At 45.6% G+C, this 14929-nt stretch overlaps 1 protein-coding gene across 2 annotated transcripts in view; it reads left to right on the top strand.

Annotated features, from left to right (window-relative positions):
• CLCN1 (chloride voltage-gated channel 1) overlaps positions 1-14929 on the top strand; it is a 38776-nt gene that overhangs the window by 10435 nt on the left and 13412 nt on the right. The window contains exons 2-10 of one of the 2 annotated variants that reach the window (XM_030187635.1): positions 3163-3316; positions 3811-3942; positions 4510-4638; positions 4865-4998; positions 6768-6845; positions 9157-9235; positions 13336-13461; positions 13600-13684; positions 14061-14162. In XM_030187635.1, coding sequence (XP_030043495.1) covers positions 3163-3316; positions 3811-3942; positions 4510-4638; positions 4865-4998; positions 6768-6845; positions 9157-9235; positions 13336-13461; positions 13600-13684; positions 14061-14162 — 1019 coding nt within the window. Of the gene's footprint in view, positions 1-3162; positions 3317-3810; positions 3943-4509; positions 4639-4864; positions 4999-6767; positions 6846-9156; positions 9236-13335; positions 13462-13599; positions 13685-14060; positions 14163-14929 lie in introns of those variants that run through there. The other variant, XM_030187636.1, reaches the window with a different exon arrangement.

Raw genomic sequence — 14929 nt, 5'->3', positions numbered from 1 at the left:
GGGTGAAGAATGAACCAATGAGCACGACTCACGTTTAGCCATTGTCTCTGGGGTTTGTCTGGTAGCCCTCTTGGCCCTGTACCTTACTCACCTATTCCCCACATACAGTAGAGGTTTGCTTTGCCTACCAGAGTCAGTCAGGGTGTCATACTTTCCCTCCCTCGCCCTATCCTGTGTGGACTCCAGGGATCTGCTTTTATTTATCCTAGTGCCAGATTACTGCCCAGGACTCAGGGCAAGCTACTGCACATTTACACACTGGGGGTTTTCAAGTGTCCCTCAGGATGCCACCGAGGAGGGTATAACACTTGAAATCAATTTTTATTGTGTTTTCCAAATATAAGTGGGATAAAATCAAATAAACATTTCTCCTCATCTTTACAATATCAGATAGCCACATGATAGAATTCTTTCTTTGAGAATTTGCCAACAATATTTAATATTAAGGAAGAAACTAACATCTTTTTCTATTTCGTGATGTTGATTCTCTGGTAGTAATTAAACGCTTGCTTTAGTTATGGCTAATTTGTATTATCTATTGTTATTCTGTAATTTGTCATTCCTGGGTTGTTTTGGATCCAGCTTCTTTTGTTGCCATCCGTCCTTGAACTGCAGACGTAAAGGCTTAATATAACATAACATATTTGGGATTATATCTACGGATGTCTGGGTAAATTCACATCTGTCCCTCTTTAAGCCACCTTGTCCAAGAGATCAAGAACAGCTATGGAAAGTGCCGTAGGCTGGGAGAACACCCTCAGTGACATTTTTCTCACCTTCCTTCTGTATATCTCCCTCTCTGTTTTCTGTGTATCTATCTGTCAGTTTCTCATTCTCTTTCTTTTTATCAGTGACTCTCTCTTCCTGGTTGTCTCTCTCATCTTCACCCTATTACACACTCTTTTTCTCTCTGTGTCCTTCTCTGTGTAACCCCCACCCCCTTTGCTTCCTCTCTCTTTCCTTCTCTCCCTTCCCCCACGGCTCCTCCAGGATCCCTGGCACACCTGATATTCAATCCTTGACAGCCCTATGCCTTCTGAGTCCAGATCAGATGTGGGAGTCCAGGGGGGGGGGGCGGAGGCAGGAGTGGTGGGGTCGTGCCACGTGATATGGAGAAGTTACTATAAATACATATATATTTGCAGCAAGATCTCTCCCCAGAAAGCTCCCAACCTGGCAAGGGGACGGCTGAAACAGGGGAGAGAAGTCAAGACAGTGGGGGGTGGGGGGGAAGGGGGGCAAGGATGCGCAGGATCTTGTCAAGCCCAGCTGTTTCTGGTACCGGTACTGCTTGTAATGGCAGATGTCGTAGGACCCTGCAGCGCCACAGGAGCAGCAATGATAATGGGGGGTCCCGGTCAGGCTGGTGGGGGCACGATCCCCAGTATCACTATGTTCGAGGCTGTACTAGCTATGGCATTCCTATACCGGAGGCTCCACAGGAGACCACTACCACGCAGGAGAGGGAAGAGGAAGATAGGGAACAGGTGAGAGGCATAGGTGAGGCACCGACTGGGGCGAGGAGAGAGGTCGGCAAAGGGACTGAAATGGAGTTCAATTTTGGCAAGTTGTCCGCAGGCTCGTGAGTACATTGTGTCTGCGTGTTAACATGGCATGTCTGTATGCGTGGAATGTCAAGTGTGACTCTATATGACTGATTACATGTGTGTCTTTATGGAAGCATGTGTGGGAATGCCTTTATGTTACATAACCACTGTCGTCCCCCCGTCCCCCCCCCCGATTCTATAAAGGTCCCCAAAAATTGTGCATGCAAATTTAGATGCGTTCAATTTAATTGAATAGCAATCCAATTAGTGCATAATTAGATTGAATTGGGACCAACGCGCGTAAAGTTCGGTGCAGGATCCATGCCTAAAATTTATGCCTGGTCCAAAAAAGAGGGCGTGGAAATGGGAGAGTTATGGGCATGGCTTCGAGTTACGCACGTCATGGTGCTCCGCGCGGGCATTTGCACCATGTTTTCGTTGGTGCAAATGGCCACGGCTAAATTTACACGCAACTTTCCGCTTAAGTGTGTATTCTATAAACCACGCTGAACTTTGGGTGTGGCTTATCGAATTCCGTTTACGCGGGTATTTTTAGTGCTATATTATTATTATTATTTGTTACATTTGTATCCCACATTTTCCCATCTTTTGCAGGCTCAATATGCTTACATATAACCGTTAACGGCGTTAGCCGATTACGGTCTGAACAAATACATGGTATAAATGAATACGTAGTGATATTGTGGTAGAATGAGGTATATGTATGGTAGGTACAGTTGGGGGGGGGGGAACTTAGAGAGGGAAAGGGGGAAGAAGAGTCACGTAATGTCTGTAGAATCTGGCCCTGTTTGTGCATGCATGTGTAACAGTATAACATCACATGTGACTCTATACATGTGAATATATGTAATAATAGATAAGCGTGTGTGTATGGCTGAGTGTGAAACATGTCAGTGTGTGTCTCATTTTGAAAGCTCACCCATCAGCGTGTGTATGTATGTGATACACAGCTCTGTTCAGTTGTATGTAAACACATCTGTGCGTGTATTTCTAGGGTTGCTTGTATGTGTGGGGAGAACATCAATGGAGCAAGGAGATCTCTAAGCATCGGTGGTCGTACAATGGGAGAGCCAAGCGAGCGTGACCTTTCTCTGAAAACACTGTGATAATGGCTTACTAGTTCATTGAGGTATTATGTTTCCAGGGGGTGCTGCAGGGCAGGAATGAGGTGCATTGGCAGAGCTGTGTGTGAGGGATCTCATTATTGGAGAAGCAAGGGGTGCTGAAGGGCAGGAGTGAGGTGCATTGGCAGAGTTGTGTGTATCAATGGTGTGGGGCATGCAGGTGGGAAGACAGGATAGCTGGGGTAATAGTAATTGATTTTCTGTTCTTTTCTCATCTTATGCTGACCCCAGCACTTCTCCTGGTTCACAGCATAACTGATAGGGGCTAGAGCACTGCACAGCAGTATATTGGAGGGCAGAGACTGTAAACCAGCTGAAAGTCCTGGGCAAGACAGGTCAGAGGAGGCAATGTTTTGCAGACTTGCATATGCTCCTTGGCACATTCAGTCACCGTGTGCACTTAGATTTCTCTGTCTGTCTGTCTTCATCCTTCTATATGTCTGTCCTGTCATCTCTCTTCTTCCTTGTAGATTTATGGAAAATACACAGATCAGCTCTCTGACTTTGCCCGGAAGGAGGGTGTAAGACTTCTCCAGGAGAAAGAAGGAAAGAGGGTGAAACAAGGTTCCCCGAAACGCAACAGTGAGACAGAGAACAAACGAGGGCATTACTCCAAGTGTCAAGGTGCGAAGTCCCAAAATAATTCCCAGACATTGCTGAAGAACATATGGACTGAGACAGAGGGGGGGGGGGGGGGGGGGGGAGGACAGACACACTGGAAGAGATATAGAGTGAGATGGAGGGGGGGGGGGGGTGGCGGCAGAGAGAGATCATGTTGTTGCCAGAGTTCACCACTTCCATGCAGAGTGCATCCTTGATCACTGATGATGGGATGAGGGGTGGGGGGGGGGGGGGGGGGGGTGCTCAGAGGTCTCACATTGATAACCTTTTTAATGCACTAAGAACTGGACAGATGTCAGAGGTTAGTAGTAGCAGGCTTTGCTTCTATTTTATTTAAATTCTTGGTCATTTGAGGGTTGAGTAGGGATTGGAGCCTGGAAGACAGCCTTGCTTAGATCAATGGATATGCTTAAATGACTAAAATCCGGTCAGAGCTTGGAGCTAGGTCTTTATCTTCTCTGCACCCTGGGTCATTGGTTTCCAATATCTCTTGGCAGAGCGTGCCCAGCAGATCCATGAATATGTGATCCTGAAGCTAAGTGAAGACTGGATCTTCCTGATTCTGCTGGGTCTTGTGATGGCACTGGTGAGCTGGGGAATGGACTACGCCAGCGCAAAGAGCCTGCAGGGTGGGTCAAACCTCCAGGTGGAGGACATCAGGGTGATGGAGATGGGGGAATGGGTGACTCTACCAGCCAGAGAATTGTCAGCCATCAGGTCTATCCACTGCTGGTCATCTCTTCTCACATGAGGCCAGCTGGATCCAGATCAGTGGAGGGAGACTGAGCCATTGCATCTCTGGGCTTGATCCACAATTGTATCTAAATAAAGCGGGAAGTCCAGGTCCAGAGAGGTGTTCTGGGATAAAATCAGAGGTGGCTAAGTCCATCAGCAATAGCACACACAAACACACATAGTGGGACTCACAGCCCATATGCTCTAGAGCTTACCTTCCAGCTCCTCTAATGGGACCCATAACTCAACCCAGAAGGTCTCCCACCCCAAACTCTCTGGAGTGTGTTAGAGATGGGCTCAGTAGCCATATTAACCCAATTTCCAAAGGACTCACTGGGCCACGAACTGCGCATGTTCCTTCCTCTTCCCTCTAGGCTACAAAGACTGAGGTCAGGCTGGCCTTATCTTCCCCTTGCTCACGCCATCTGTCCTGCTGTCCCTCCGTCCGTCTGTGTTCACAGCTTACAAGTGGATGTACAAGGAGCTGGGTGACAATGTGCCGTTGCAGTACTTGGCTTGGGTCACCTACCCGCTTGTCCTGATTCTCTTCTCCACCATCTTCTGCCAGATTGTGTCCCCTCAGGCTATCGGTAAGAGCATGGTGGTGGTGGTGGTGGTGGTGGTGGTGGGGAGGGCTCCTTCTCATCCCCTTCAACTCTTTCTTCTTCCCCTTCATTCTCAACTGTTCCTTCTCCATTTATCTCGTGTCTTTCCCTGCTCTTTGCTCCCTTTATTTCCTTGTGTCTCGTATCCATTTCTGTCAGTTGGTAACTGTATCTCTCTTTTCTTGTCTCCCCTCTCTCTTCTGCTCTCCAGGCTCTGGGATTCCAGAGCTAAAGACCATCCTTCGGGGTGTGGTGTTGAAAGAGTATCTAACCCTCAAAGCATTCATTGCCAAAGTGATTGGCCTCACGGCAGCACTGGGCAGTGGATTGCCAGTAGGCAAAGAGGTGAGTTTTCTTTCTGATGGTGGGCACAGGCTGTGAGTGGCAAAGGTACCTGTAGGGTGGAGCGAGTGGTTCAAGTGCCTGGGAACACAGAGGATAAAGAAAAGTCATATAGTGCTTTCTTATCCTAAAGGCAGTTCTCTGTAGAGATTGCTTGTGGACAGTGACTGTTTTCTGGTAACGTTTGCTTGTGTTGTATTCACTGAGTCTCTATCTGAGAACCATTTCTCTGAATCTTCTGTGATAGTCATGGCATCAGAGTAGGTGACAACAGAGAAAGAAAAGATCAAATTGGGCTATTCTGTCTGCCCATTTCAGATTCTTCCATCTTGGGGTAGATAGATGAGCCTTCACCAACCATATGCAACCCAATACTAGTGCTGTCTCCCAACGCCTGTATCCAAAATCTGTCACAGTGGTGGCCTCCACCATCTCCACTGGTAGTCCATTTCAGTCTTTGTAGCTTCCTCCAGGATTCTTAGAAGACCACTCTAAATCCAACGTCCAGGTCCCCCTTCACATGGTAGCACCAAGCGGTCTAACAATCCTGACAGTCAACAAAGCCATCAAAGCATCCGCCCTGCCCGTGCTCATTGAATTTTGGGTTTTAATCATAGTGATTCTATACCCAAGTGCCTTTGTGGAAGCCCAGGGCAGCCATGTTATTGCTGTTAAGGTCACAAGTGCCTGCTCCTTGCAGGTTACCCCTGATACCTAGTCACATTTTCTCCACAGATATTGACTCTGTCTGTAATGCTCCTTTCGTTGTGCCTCTTCCAGGGCTTTTCTTTAGTTCTATAGATCTGATATATATATATTTTTTTTTCATGTGAGCACACGGCAGATTGTATGCCTGTGAGGAGATCTATTTAAACTAATTTATAGAGTGTGGTTCCACATTTACAGGTAATTATATAGGCTACTAGCACCTATGTGCATAACTTTACCTGTACGGTGAAAGCGCCAGCGGGGCCTCTACCAAGCTATCTCGCATTTACAGAACAGAGCAACCAACTGCTGGGCGCCACAATACTCTTGGAAGTGGACGAAACTCTGGGGGTCACTTTAGAGTGTCAGCTTTATATCGGGACTGACTCTGTTTTTCTTTCTTTCTTTTCTTTTTGGTTCTAAAACAATAAAAATTAAGGAGTTACAGCTTTGGGATGTGTATTAGTCCTTTTGCAGGATGTGGACACTGTGCTTTGCCTGTTGCACTTTTTTTTTTCTTGTAAAGAGGGTTTATAATTTTAACTAACAGTATAACAAAGTGCCAGCAGGGCAGTTAAGCATTGTATCTTTCCTTCCACTCATCTTCTCCCCCCCCCCCCCCCCACCCACCTGCCAGTGATCCAGGATCTCCTCCTCTCAACTCTCCCCCCCCCCCCTTACTGGTGATAAAGGATGCCAAAACCCCAGTTTGGCATCCCTCCTTGTCTCTTCCCTCTGTCCCATCCTGTGGATACCATACTGCAGGCAGAGGGACGAAGGGAAGAGATGCTAAACCGGGATTTTGGCAACCTTTACCAAGGGTGCCCTGAGCCAGAGCCTCACCTGACCCAATTGAGCCAACCCTGTTCTGGTAACCATAGTGTTCAATAACAGAACCTGGACACCAGATGCCGTCATAAAACAGGATCTCACTGCTGCACAACGGGGTCTTAAATGCAGACATCCACTTATGGAACAGCTCCCATAGTGACTGATTGACTGTATTGACCAATGTGATATAGTGATAACATCTCTATAACGACTCTGCCACTGTTTTCTCTCAGGGCCCCTTTGTTCACATCGCCAGCATTTGCGCTGCTGTTCTCAGCAAGTTCATAGCCATCTTCAGCGGGTCATACCAGGTAAGAAACAAGGCCCCTGATTGGCTGTAGAGCTGATGGCTTCTCACATTTCTGACCCAGCGTGGTCTGAGAAGGATTTTATTATGGACAAAAGCAAAGGGACCGAGAAAGGGTATAGAGACTGCATGCCTGGGCCATGTTGACACTGGATATGACCGACAGGCTCTGTGCAGTAATCCCTATGGCTAATGCATGTGCGCAGACTGCTGTAGAGACCGATTGTACATAGAGACTGCTTATTCTATATGCTGAGTGATGGTATCACTGCAACCTACATGTGTAAACATCCCGTCTACCTGCACAGACAGCTTAGGAATATAGACCATCTGTAAGTCACAGAGATTGACTCTAGGATATTTCAGCCTACTCTGGGCTAGAGAAACATTTGGGTATAGATATTGTCTCTAGGCTAGAGCCAATCGGACCTCAATGCTACTCCATAATGGGCACTCCAAGATCAGCGGCCATTATAGAATAGAATTCCGGCCTGCTGAAACCAGGTGTTATTGCCAGTGCCCAGTACTCTATAACACTGCGTGCAAATTTTCGGAATGCCCCTGACCCCTCCATGCGCCTCCCGTGGCCACACCCCCTTTTGGGGCGCGTACTGCACAAATTCAAATTGGTGCCAATTAGCATCCAATTGTTGATATTAATTGGCTTGTTAGCCAGTTTACTTGGGCACCGTATGTAGAATCCAGGGCTGTCCATGTAACGAGAATGTTTCTGAGCTATAGCGATTGACTATGTGTAAAAATGTTCTCTGGGGCATAGAAAGACTGGCTGTGTGCTGCTAAATGCTGCCTTGCACTCTCTCAGGGCCTAACCCCCAGGCTGTGCTCCCTTTTTAACCCTTTGCATGTGCACCCTGGGCTCCCTCCTGTGGCAGGACGTGCAGAGGCAGCTCGACTTCCTGGTTGCCGCATGTGCTGTTGGCGTCGGATGCTGCTTCGGGGCTCCACTTGGAGGCAAGTGCACTCTCTTAACGTTATTTTACACTTCATGACGTTTGACGGCATACTGCATTCTCATTTACTCACAAAAGATGGGGAAATAAATTTTACTGGAATAGGAAATACATAAGGGGAAACCAAATTCCTGGCCTAAAAACAGGAAATGATCTCAGAAAAACCTGTGAAGTCATTTCCTGTTTTCCATTTCATTATTTGAAGTCATTTCCTGCTGACTTCCTCATTGTTTGAAGAGATTTTTTGAGGTCATTTCCTGCTAGTCAAGATAATTTCATGCTAGACCAGATTTCATGCTGGCATTATTTAATTCTTTTATGTTATTTCCTTCTTGGCTTGATTTGGCATATTGGTCCCTATACTGTCTCCCTGGTATAATCCTTAAGGAGCAGTGCCTTACAATACTGATATATTCCAAGTGTAGCAGCTGTATTATTTCGGTTTCTTTTTGAAATGGTGTGGTGCAGGTTCAAAAATCCCATTTCAGAACCTAAGCCCATAAATCTCATGGTTTATATTGATGGCCAAAGAGTTAGTGCTAATTCAGCTGTGTGGCATTTGGGGATGTTTTTGCTATTTGAAAATTTCAAAAGATAACCATCAGGCACAGGTGGTCTCTGGCTCTCTTTCCATGGAGTTTTCCACCTCAATGAGACTTTGTTTCCCCCCACTTGCTGCTGAACTTTTTATTTATTTATTTTTTTCCTTAATGGAGAAAGACGTATGCCAGCCCGCTGTAGTAAATGACATTCAGCGGCCACAGTTGCAATATGCATGACTGAGGTAGATCTAGAGGGTAGTAGTAGCGAATATAGTTAAGAGGCCAGGTAAAAGTTATGGGGAGCTGGGAAAGTCGATGCTGATTTATGTATACACTCAGCTAGCTAAAGATTTGGGCACACTGGATGGGCTGAGTTTTGCTACATTGCAATGTTTTCTTGCCTCTCATTTCGCTGATAGGGATTCAGCCATGTTGAATGGGGCTTGGGCTCTGCTTCTGCTGTGAGGGGTGGGGGGAGAGGATGTACCTACTGCTCTGTTTCTTTGATGAGGTGACAGCATGAGCAGGTTTAAGGTTCACTACTGGGGACTGCTTCACTCACTCGCCTCTTCTTCTGTTTTGTGTGTCTCTTGTTGCTCCCTCCCATGCCATATTTCTCTACCCCTCTTTCTCTCTTCCCCATCCCCCTCCTTTTCTCTTTTGGAACCTCTGTCCATTCAACTCTCTCTCTTGCTCTTGTTCATGCCTCTGCCCCTTTCTCCCCTAATGCCCGCATTTCTCTCCCTCTCCTCTCTGCTCTGTCATGTCTCTCTTGGCTCCCTCTCCCCCCCCCCCCCAGTAGCAGCCGTATTATTACACAGATGTTCTCACCGTGGGCTGTGCTGTTGGTGTGGGCTGCTGTTTCGGGACCCCTCTTGGAGGCAAGTTGACTAACTTCTACCCCTTCCTCTCTCGCCTACTATCCCTTCTCCCTAGCCCTCTGCCTGTCCTAACATGCAGTAGAGATTGGGTATGGAACAAAGAGCTGGGGCTGGGGCCACCCCACCCCCTCCTCTTGTTCTGGTAGCCCCCATCCCTGAAATAATACACCATTTCTTGCTCCCACCACAATACCTCTCTCACTTTCTCTCTAAGGACAATAAATAGAAATAATATTAAAAAAGAGCAAAAGATGATTCCTTTTATATTGGACTAACAATACTGTACAATGTTAGTCCAATAAACAAAAGGTACTGGTACTATCTTGGTTTTGTTTTATTTCTTTAAAGTAGACTAACACAGCAGCTGCATTACTTTACCCTCTAAGAATGGATCACCTTAAAACTCCAAATACCAGCTGACCTGATTTTTGCCTGCATTCTTTCCTTTTTGAGCCTTTCCCCCAGGTCTAATGGTTAATGCAGCGGCCTGAGAACCTGGGGAAATGGGTTCAGTTCCCACAGCTGCTCCCTGTGACCCTGGGAAAGTCACCCAACCCTCCATTGCCCCAGGTACAAAATAAGCACCTGTATATAATATGTAAACCACAGAGAGGCAGTATATCAAATCCCACCCCCTCCTTATATTCCAGTATACTTTCTGACTTTTATTTACAGACATGTCTTTGAGGAATAAAACTTTGGCAACATTTATGATGCTTACATTCGCCTTTATGCTACTATATTTTGGGGGGTTTGAAACACATTTCCTTGCCTGGGTTTGCTATTAAGCTGTGCTGTATTGTGGCTTATAAATCAAATCAAAACAACCACCACAGCCCATAATCAATAATATAAGAAGGATAAGGCAAACCAAATAAAAATAACACCCCAACTAAAACACATGACATGAGATACTGATGACAAATTCTACTGTACACAAAAATGAATGTTATAATTAAACAAAACTTATAAAACGATTAAAAAAATATGTGAATAGACTTGATAAGCCAACATGTACCAAAAGTGTTTTGGGGGAGGGGATGAGAAAAGTTCATACTTAATTCTGCTTAAGTATAAAAGCCAGAGGTTCTCGAGCCCGTCCTCAACACACATAGCCAGTCAGGATTTCAGGATATCCTCAATGAATATGCAGGATATACAGCTGCATGCACTACCTCCATTCTATGCAAATATATCTCATTCAGTTTCATTTTGGATACCTTGAAATCCTGACTGGCCAGGTGTAGCCTGAGGACGGGGTTGAGAACCCCTGATATAAGCAATGCTAAACCTCTCCCACATCAAAATGTGAAAAATTCACTTCAACACAAGGGAAAATGCAGTCATTTTTTTCACAGGCCAAACTTTGGGCTTCTTTTTTGCGCATTGTTATAGAATACATCCAGCCCGTGCCTAATTTAGGCGTTCACATATACAGCAAGTAAAACGTGGCGTAAATGGTCATAACTAAATTTAGTCGTGTTGCTGGACGCTCGGTGTATTCTATAAACTGCGTGGAAATTTAGGCTTATTCTATAAAATGCATCTAAATTAAGGTGTACCTTATAGAATACGCTTAGTTGTTTTTCATTATGGCGCTGATTTTGAAGGCATGCTATATAGAATCTAGCTCAGAGCATATGGGACTTTGTGAAATCTTCAGATATGATGAGGACGAAAGAGCTGTTTCCTTATATTATCGGCATGCCAACATTACAGTCAGGGCTGGTGTTAGGCATGCAGAGAGAGGCCCAGGGCAGAAACTTGGGAGATGCCCCAGGCTATGCCACCTTCAGCTTCAGCTAGACTTGGGGATCCCTGTGGCCTAGGGTAATTGCCCTGTTTGCCCTCCCCCAACATTGGCCCTGGTTATAGGAGAATTTTCTACAGGGAAACTCTGGTAGATTTTTTAAAACTATGTCACTAGAATGAACCAGGAATACAAGCCCTCAGACATATGATTCACCCACACCCATTTAAATGATTGTTTCTTGGTAATTATCAGTGCCGATTGGCTTGTTAACTAATTAAGTTGTGCACGCAAATATAGTCACACTGTATAGAATCCGGGGGATAGCCCATTAAAAATTATTTATATTCTGCCTCTAATTAAGTGGAGTACAACCCCACCCCCTCCATAATAAATATAGATAAGCATTGCTTGTGACCCAGACCAGCCACTGTTGTAGACAGGATGCTAGGCTCAATGGACCTTGGTCTGCCTCAGCATGGCTTTTCGTATGCTCTTATGTCCTGAATGCTCTTCAGCTGTCTGTGCTGTCTTCATGTGTTTATAAGTACTGGAGTGATGTCTGCATGAAGTTCTAATGAAACTCCACTCTTCCACTGTCCATGCTGTATTCTTGCACAGGTGAGACCAGAATGAGACTCTGACAAAATCCTTCTGTGCTGTCTTCATTCTCATGTGTATCGGTGTGACGCTTGCATGGGGCTTTAAAGAATCATAATAATAACAACAACAACCCAAGAGATCTTTACAGTTAAGAAAAGATAAAAGAATTTCAGCAGCTCAAATCTAAAAGTAAAGCACAGAACAATATAACAGCTGAAATCGAAACGTTTTAAGAAGTTTTCTAAATCATAACAGATCATAGCATGTCCTTACATTTCCGGGCAGTGAATTCCATAAGAGAAGGGCACCATCGGAGAACTGTTAGTGCAGCTAATAGTATAAGAAAGAAAGTAACCAGCAAACAATTTTCCCCCCAGCAAATACAGATTACAATGGTTTGTTTGCGATAATAAGTAAGGTGAAAAGTCGCCAGGGCAAATTCCATGCAGCGTTTTAAAGGAAAGGCCCAGTAATTTGAATTCTATGCAAGCTAACCAATGTAAGGTTTGAAACTCAAATTTGTGTTTACCTAAAATAGCCTTGGCCTTGGTCTTCAGCTGACTGTCCTGTGTTGCAGCTTTATGAATATTGGTGGACATTTGCTTGGGGCCCTCCGTGCTGTACTCATGCTTTACCTGTATCTGTGCGCCACATCGATAAGGCTCTGATAAAATTCCATTCTTCAGCCGTCCATGCTGTATTCATGCTTTATGTGCATCAGTGTGAAGGCTGCATGGGGCTCTGATGAAGATCTGCTCTTCAGCTGTCTGTGCTGTAGTCGTCAGTCTGTGTTATGGCACTGCAGGCAGACCTATGGACGCACAGTGGCAAATGAGGCATTTCGCATGTAGAGACAGGGAAGGGGGGAATATGGAAGGGCAGTGACACGAGGCTATTCGACAAGGTGCAAATCATGGTACATTAGAGGTTGATGGCCACTTTTACTCTGCTGTAGCCAAGTACAGTAATGTGACAAAGTTTTCACCTCCTCCTGACTTCCCCTATTATGACATATGTCACACTGAGTGGTTTCTGATCTTTAAACAAAATGTAATATTTGATTGTGGTGACTTCTTCACTCTCAAAGTAAGTTTCAGTATAGGGTGAGGTTTAGATTTCTAGTGGACTGGCTGGAATCAAGCCTTTTGTGTTACTATCAATTAAATTTGGTCAACTGGTTGATTGAGTAACTAAGGGGGCAGTTACTTTTTCATATGGGTGATAAGGGTGTTGGATAACATGGTTCCTTAAATAAGTGACATGATAATTTTAAAACTGTGTTATGTGTTTACTCAGGTTTCCTTTGTCTAATATTACATTTTGCTTAAAGATCAGAATCTATTCAGCATGATGTATATGAAATAACAGGGGAAATCAGAGGGGGGGGGGGAAATCTTTTTTCACATCACCGTACTAAGCTTCTGCAGGGTGGAACTGGATCAGAAGGTACAGGATTCATTTTTCTTGCAAGTAGTCCAAGTCATTGCGTAATAATGCATAATAATGATATCAGTTGTAGGATGGGCCACCTCCTGAGCTTTCAGATCTTTTTCCTTAATGCAGCATCCTAAAAATTGCAGTGGGGGAAATGTTTCACATGGAGGGGACGACCAGTTGTCTTTTCACCAGTTGGCGTGTTGGAAGGCAGGGTGGAAGCTGTGACATTGTGTGAAAAATGTAGAGCTGGGGATGGGACTTGTTGAGGGATTTGGAAACCTTCCACACCCTTCTTTCACATTTCTCACAGGTGTCCTGTTCAGCATTGAGGTCACGTCTACGTATTTTGCCGTGCGTAACTACTGGCGAGGGTTCTTTGCAGCCACTTTCAGCGCCTTCATCTTCCGAGTGCTGGCAGTCTGGAACAAGGATGCAGGTAATTAAAGGCTCTCTCGTTTTTCTTTGACCCTTCTTCTGTCACTTACACTTTTTCTGCCCCCGTCTGCCCCTGCTTTTGTCTTTCTCTGTCCCTCTCTCTGCTCACTTATGGTCTTTTCTTCCACCCTCCCTACAGTCACCATCACTGCTCTTTTCAGAACCAACTTCCGCATGGAGTTCCCCTTTGACCTACAGGAACTCCCGGCTTTTGCGGTGATTGGGTGAGTGTCCTTGGGCTCTGGGATGGGGTTCATCCTGCGGTGGCACTCTGACATTGGTATTACTTCCTGGAGGGAGCTGGCAGGGCTCACTGTATAGTGGCAGCCACAGGCAAAGCCTAGGAGGTTTTTCCTTTGACCCTGCTGATGCCATTGCATAAGGCAACCTAGTGATGCTGGTTCACCAAACAATATGGCAATCGCTATTTGTGTTCTCTGACTGTGTTGGATGTCCGTGCTGGATGATATGATCAATCTGGGCTTCGCCTTCCACTGCAGTGTCTGAATGTGAGCTGAGTACATCTGAGCTGGGATTGGCACGGTATGGGCACGAACAGAAGTTTTTTTTTAAATTTCTTTTCTTTCTCACTCTGGCCAGGATTTGCTGTGGGTTCCTAGGAGCACTGTTTGTGTACATTAACCGTCAGGTTGTGCTCTGCATCCGAGGGCAGCCAACACTCAGCCACTTCCTCACCAAATAGTGAGTGTATGTGTGCGTTTCTGTGTATAGCAGAATTGTTGGTTGGTTGTGAGTGTGAATGTGTATCTTTGTATCTCTGTGTGTGATCCTGTGTGTGTGTGTCCATAGGCTTGACATGTATATAGTAGTGTGTTTCTTATAGCAAAAAAGGTGCCGGTACTCAAATGTCAGGCCACCCTTCAGGGATGAGGTGATCACTGAGGGACTCACCCCACAATACCCAGGACCCTGCAACCAGTCACACAATCTATGACAAGGCAGAATTGTTGTGTAGAGCCTGAGCTCTTTCATTAAAACTTGCCTGAGCTCTTTCATTAAAACTTGGGGACCATGGGCCAATTTCAGCACACAATGGAAAAGGTGCCGGTACTCAGTACCCCCAAGTACCCCCTCAAAAAAAGCCCTGTATATGCCTCTGCTTGAATGCTTTTAAGAATATTATTTTCCTTTTGTTAAAACCAAGAGTACATTTTCTGGAGACAGCAGGAATCCGTCCTTCTCTTTTAAGAGATACAGTGCAGCAGAACGGGGGGAAGGGGGACACTGGGGCGATGACTCACCAATATGTTGCCCAACACAGCATCAAGAACTGGCGAGCTTGGAGACAGGGCGGGAGACTAGTTTGTTTGGTCCCTCCAACCAAAAAGGTGTTCCGCTGCCCTTAGAGGCTGTTGCTAAGATACCGGGAGATGTCCCGCCTCCCTCCATGATGGCGCCTTTCCCCTTTAAGAGCGGCCATGACTGACATTGGAAAATTATACAGGAGG

The sequence above is a fragment of the Microcaecilia unicolor genome, chromosome 14 (assembly GCF_901765095.1).
Source record: "Microcaecilia unicolor chromosome 14, aMicUni1.1, whole genome shotgun sequence".
NCBI classification, from domain to species: domain Eukaryota; kingdom Metazoa; phylum Chordata; class Amphibia; order Gymnophiona; family Siphonopidae; genus Microcaecilia; species Microcaecilia unicolor.
The sequence above is the reverse complement of the archived record's forward strand: the minus strand, read 5'-3'. Positions and strand labels throughout refer to the sequence as shown.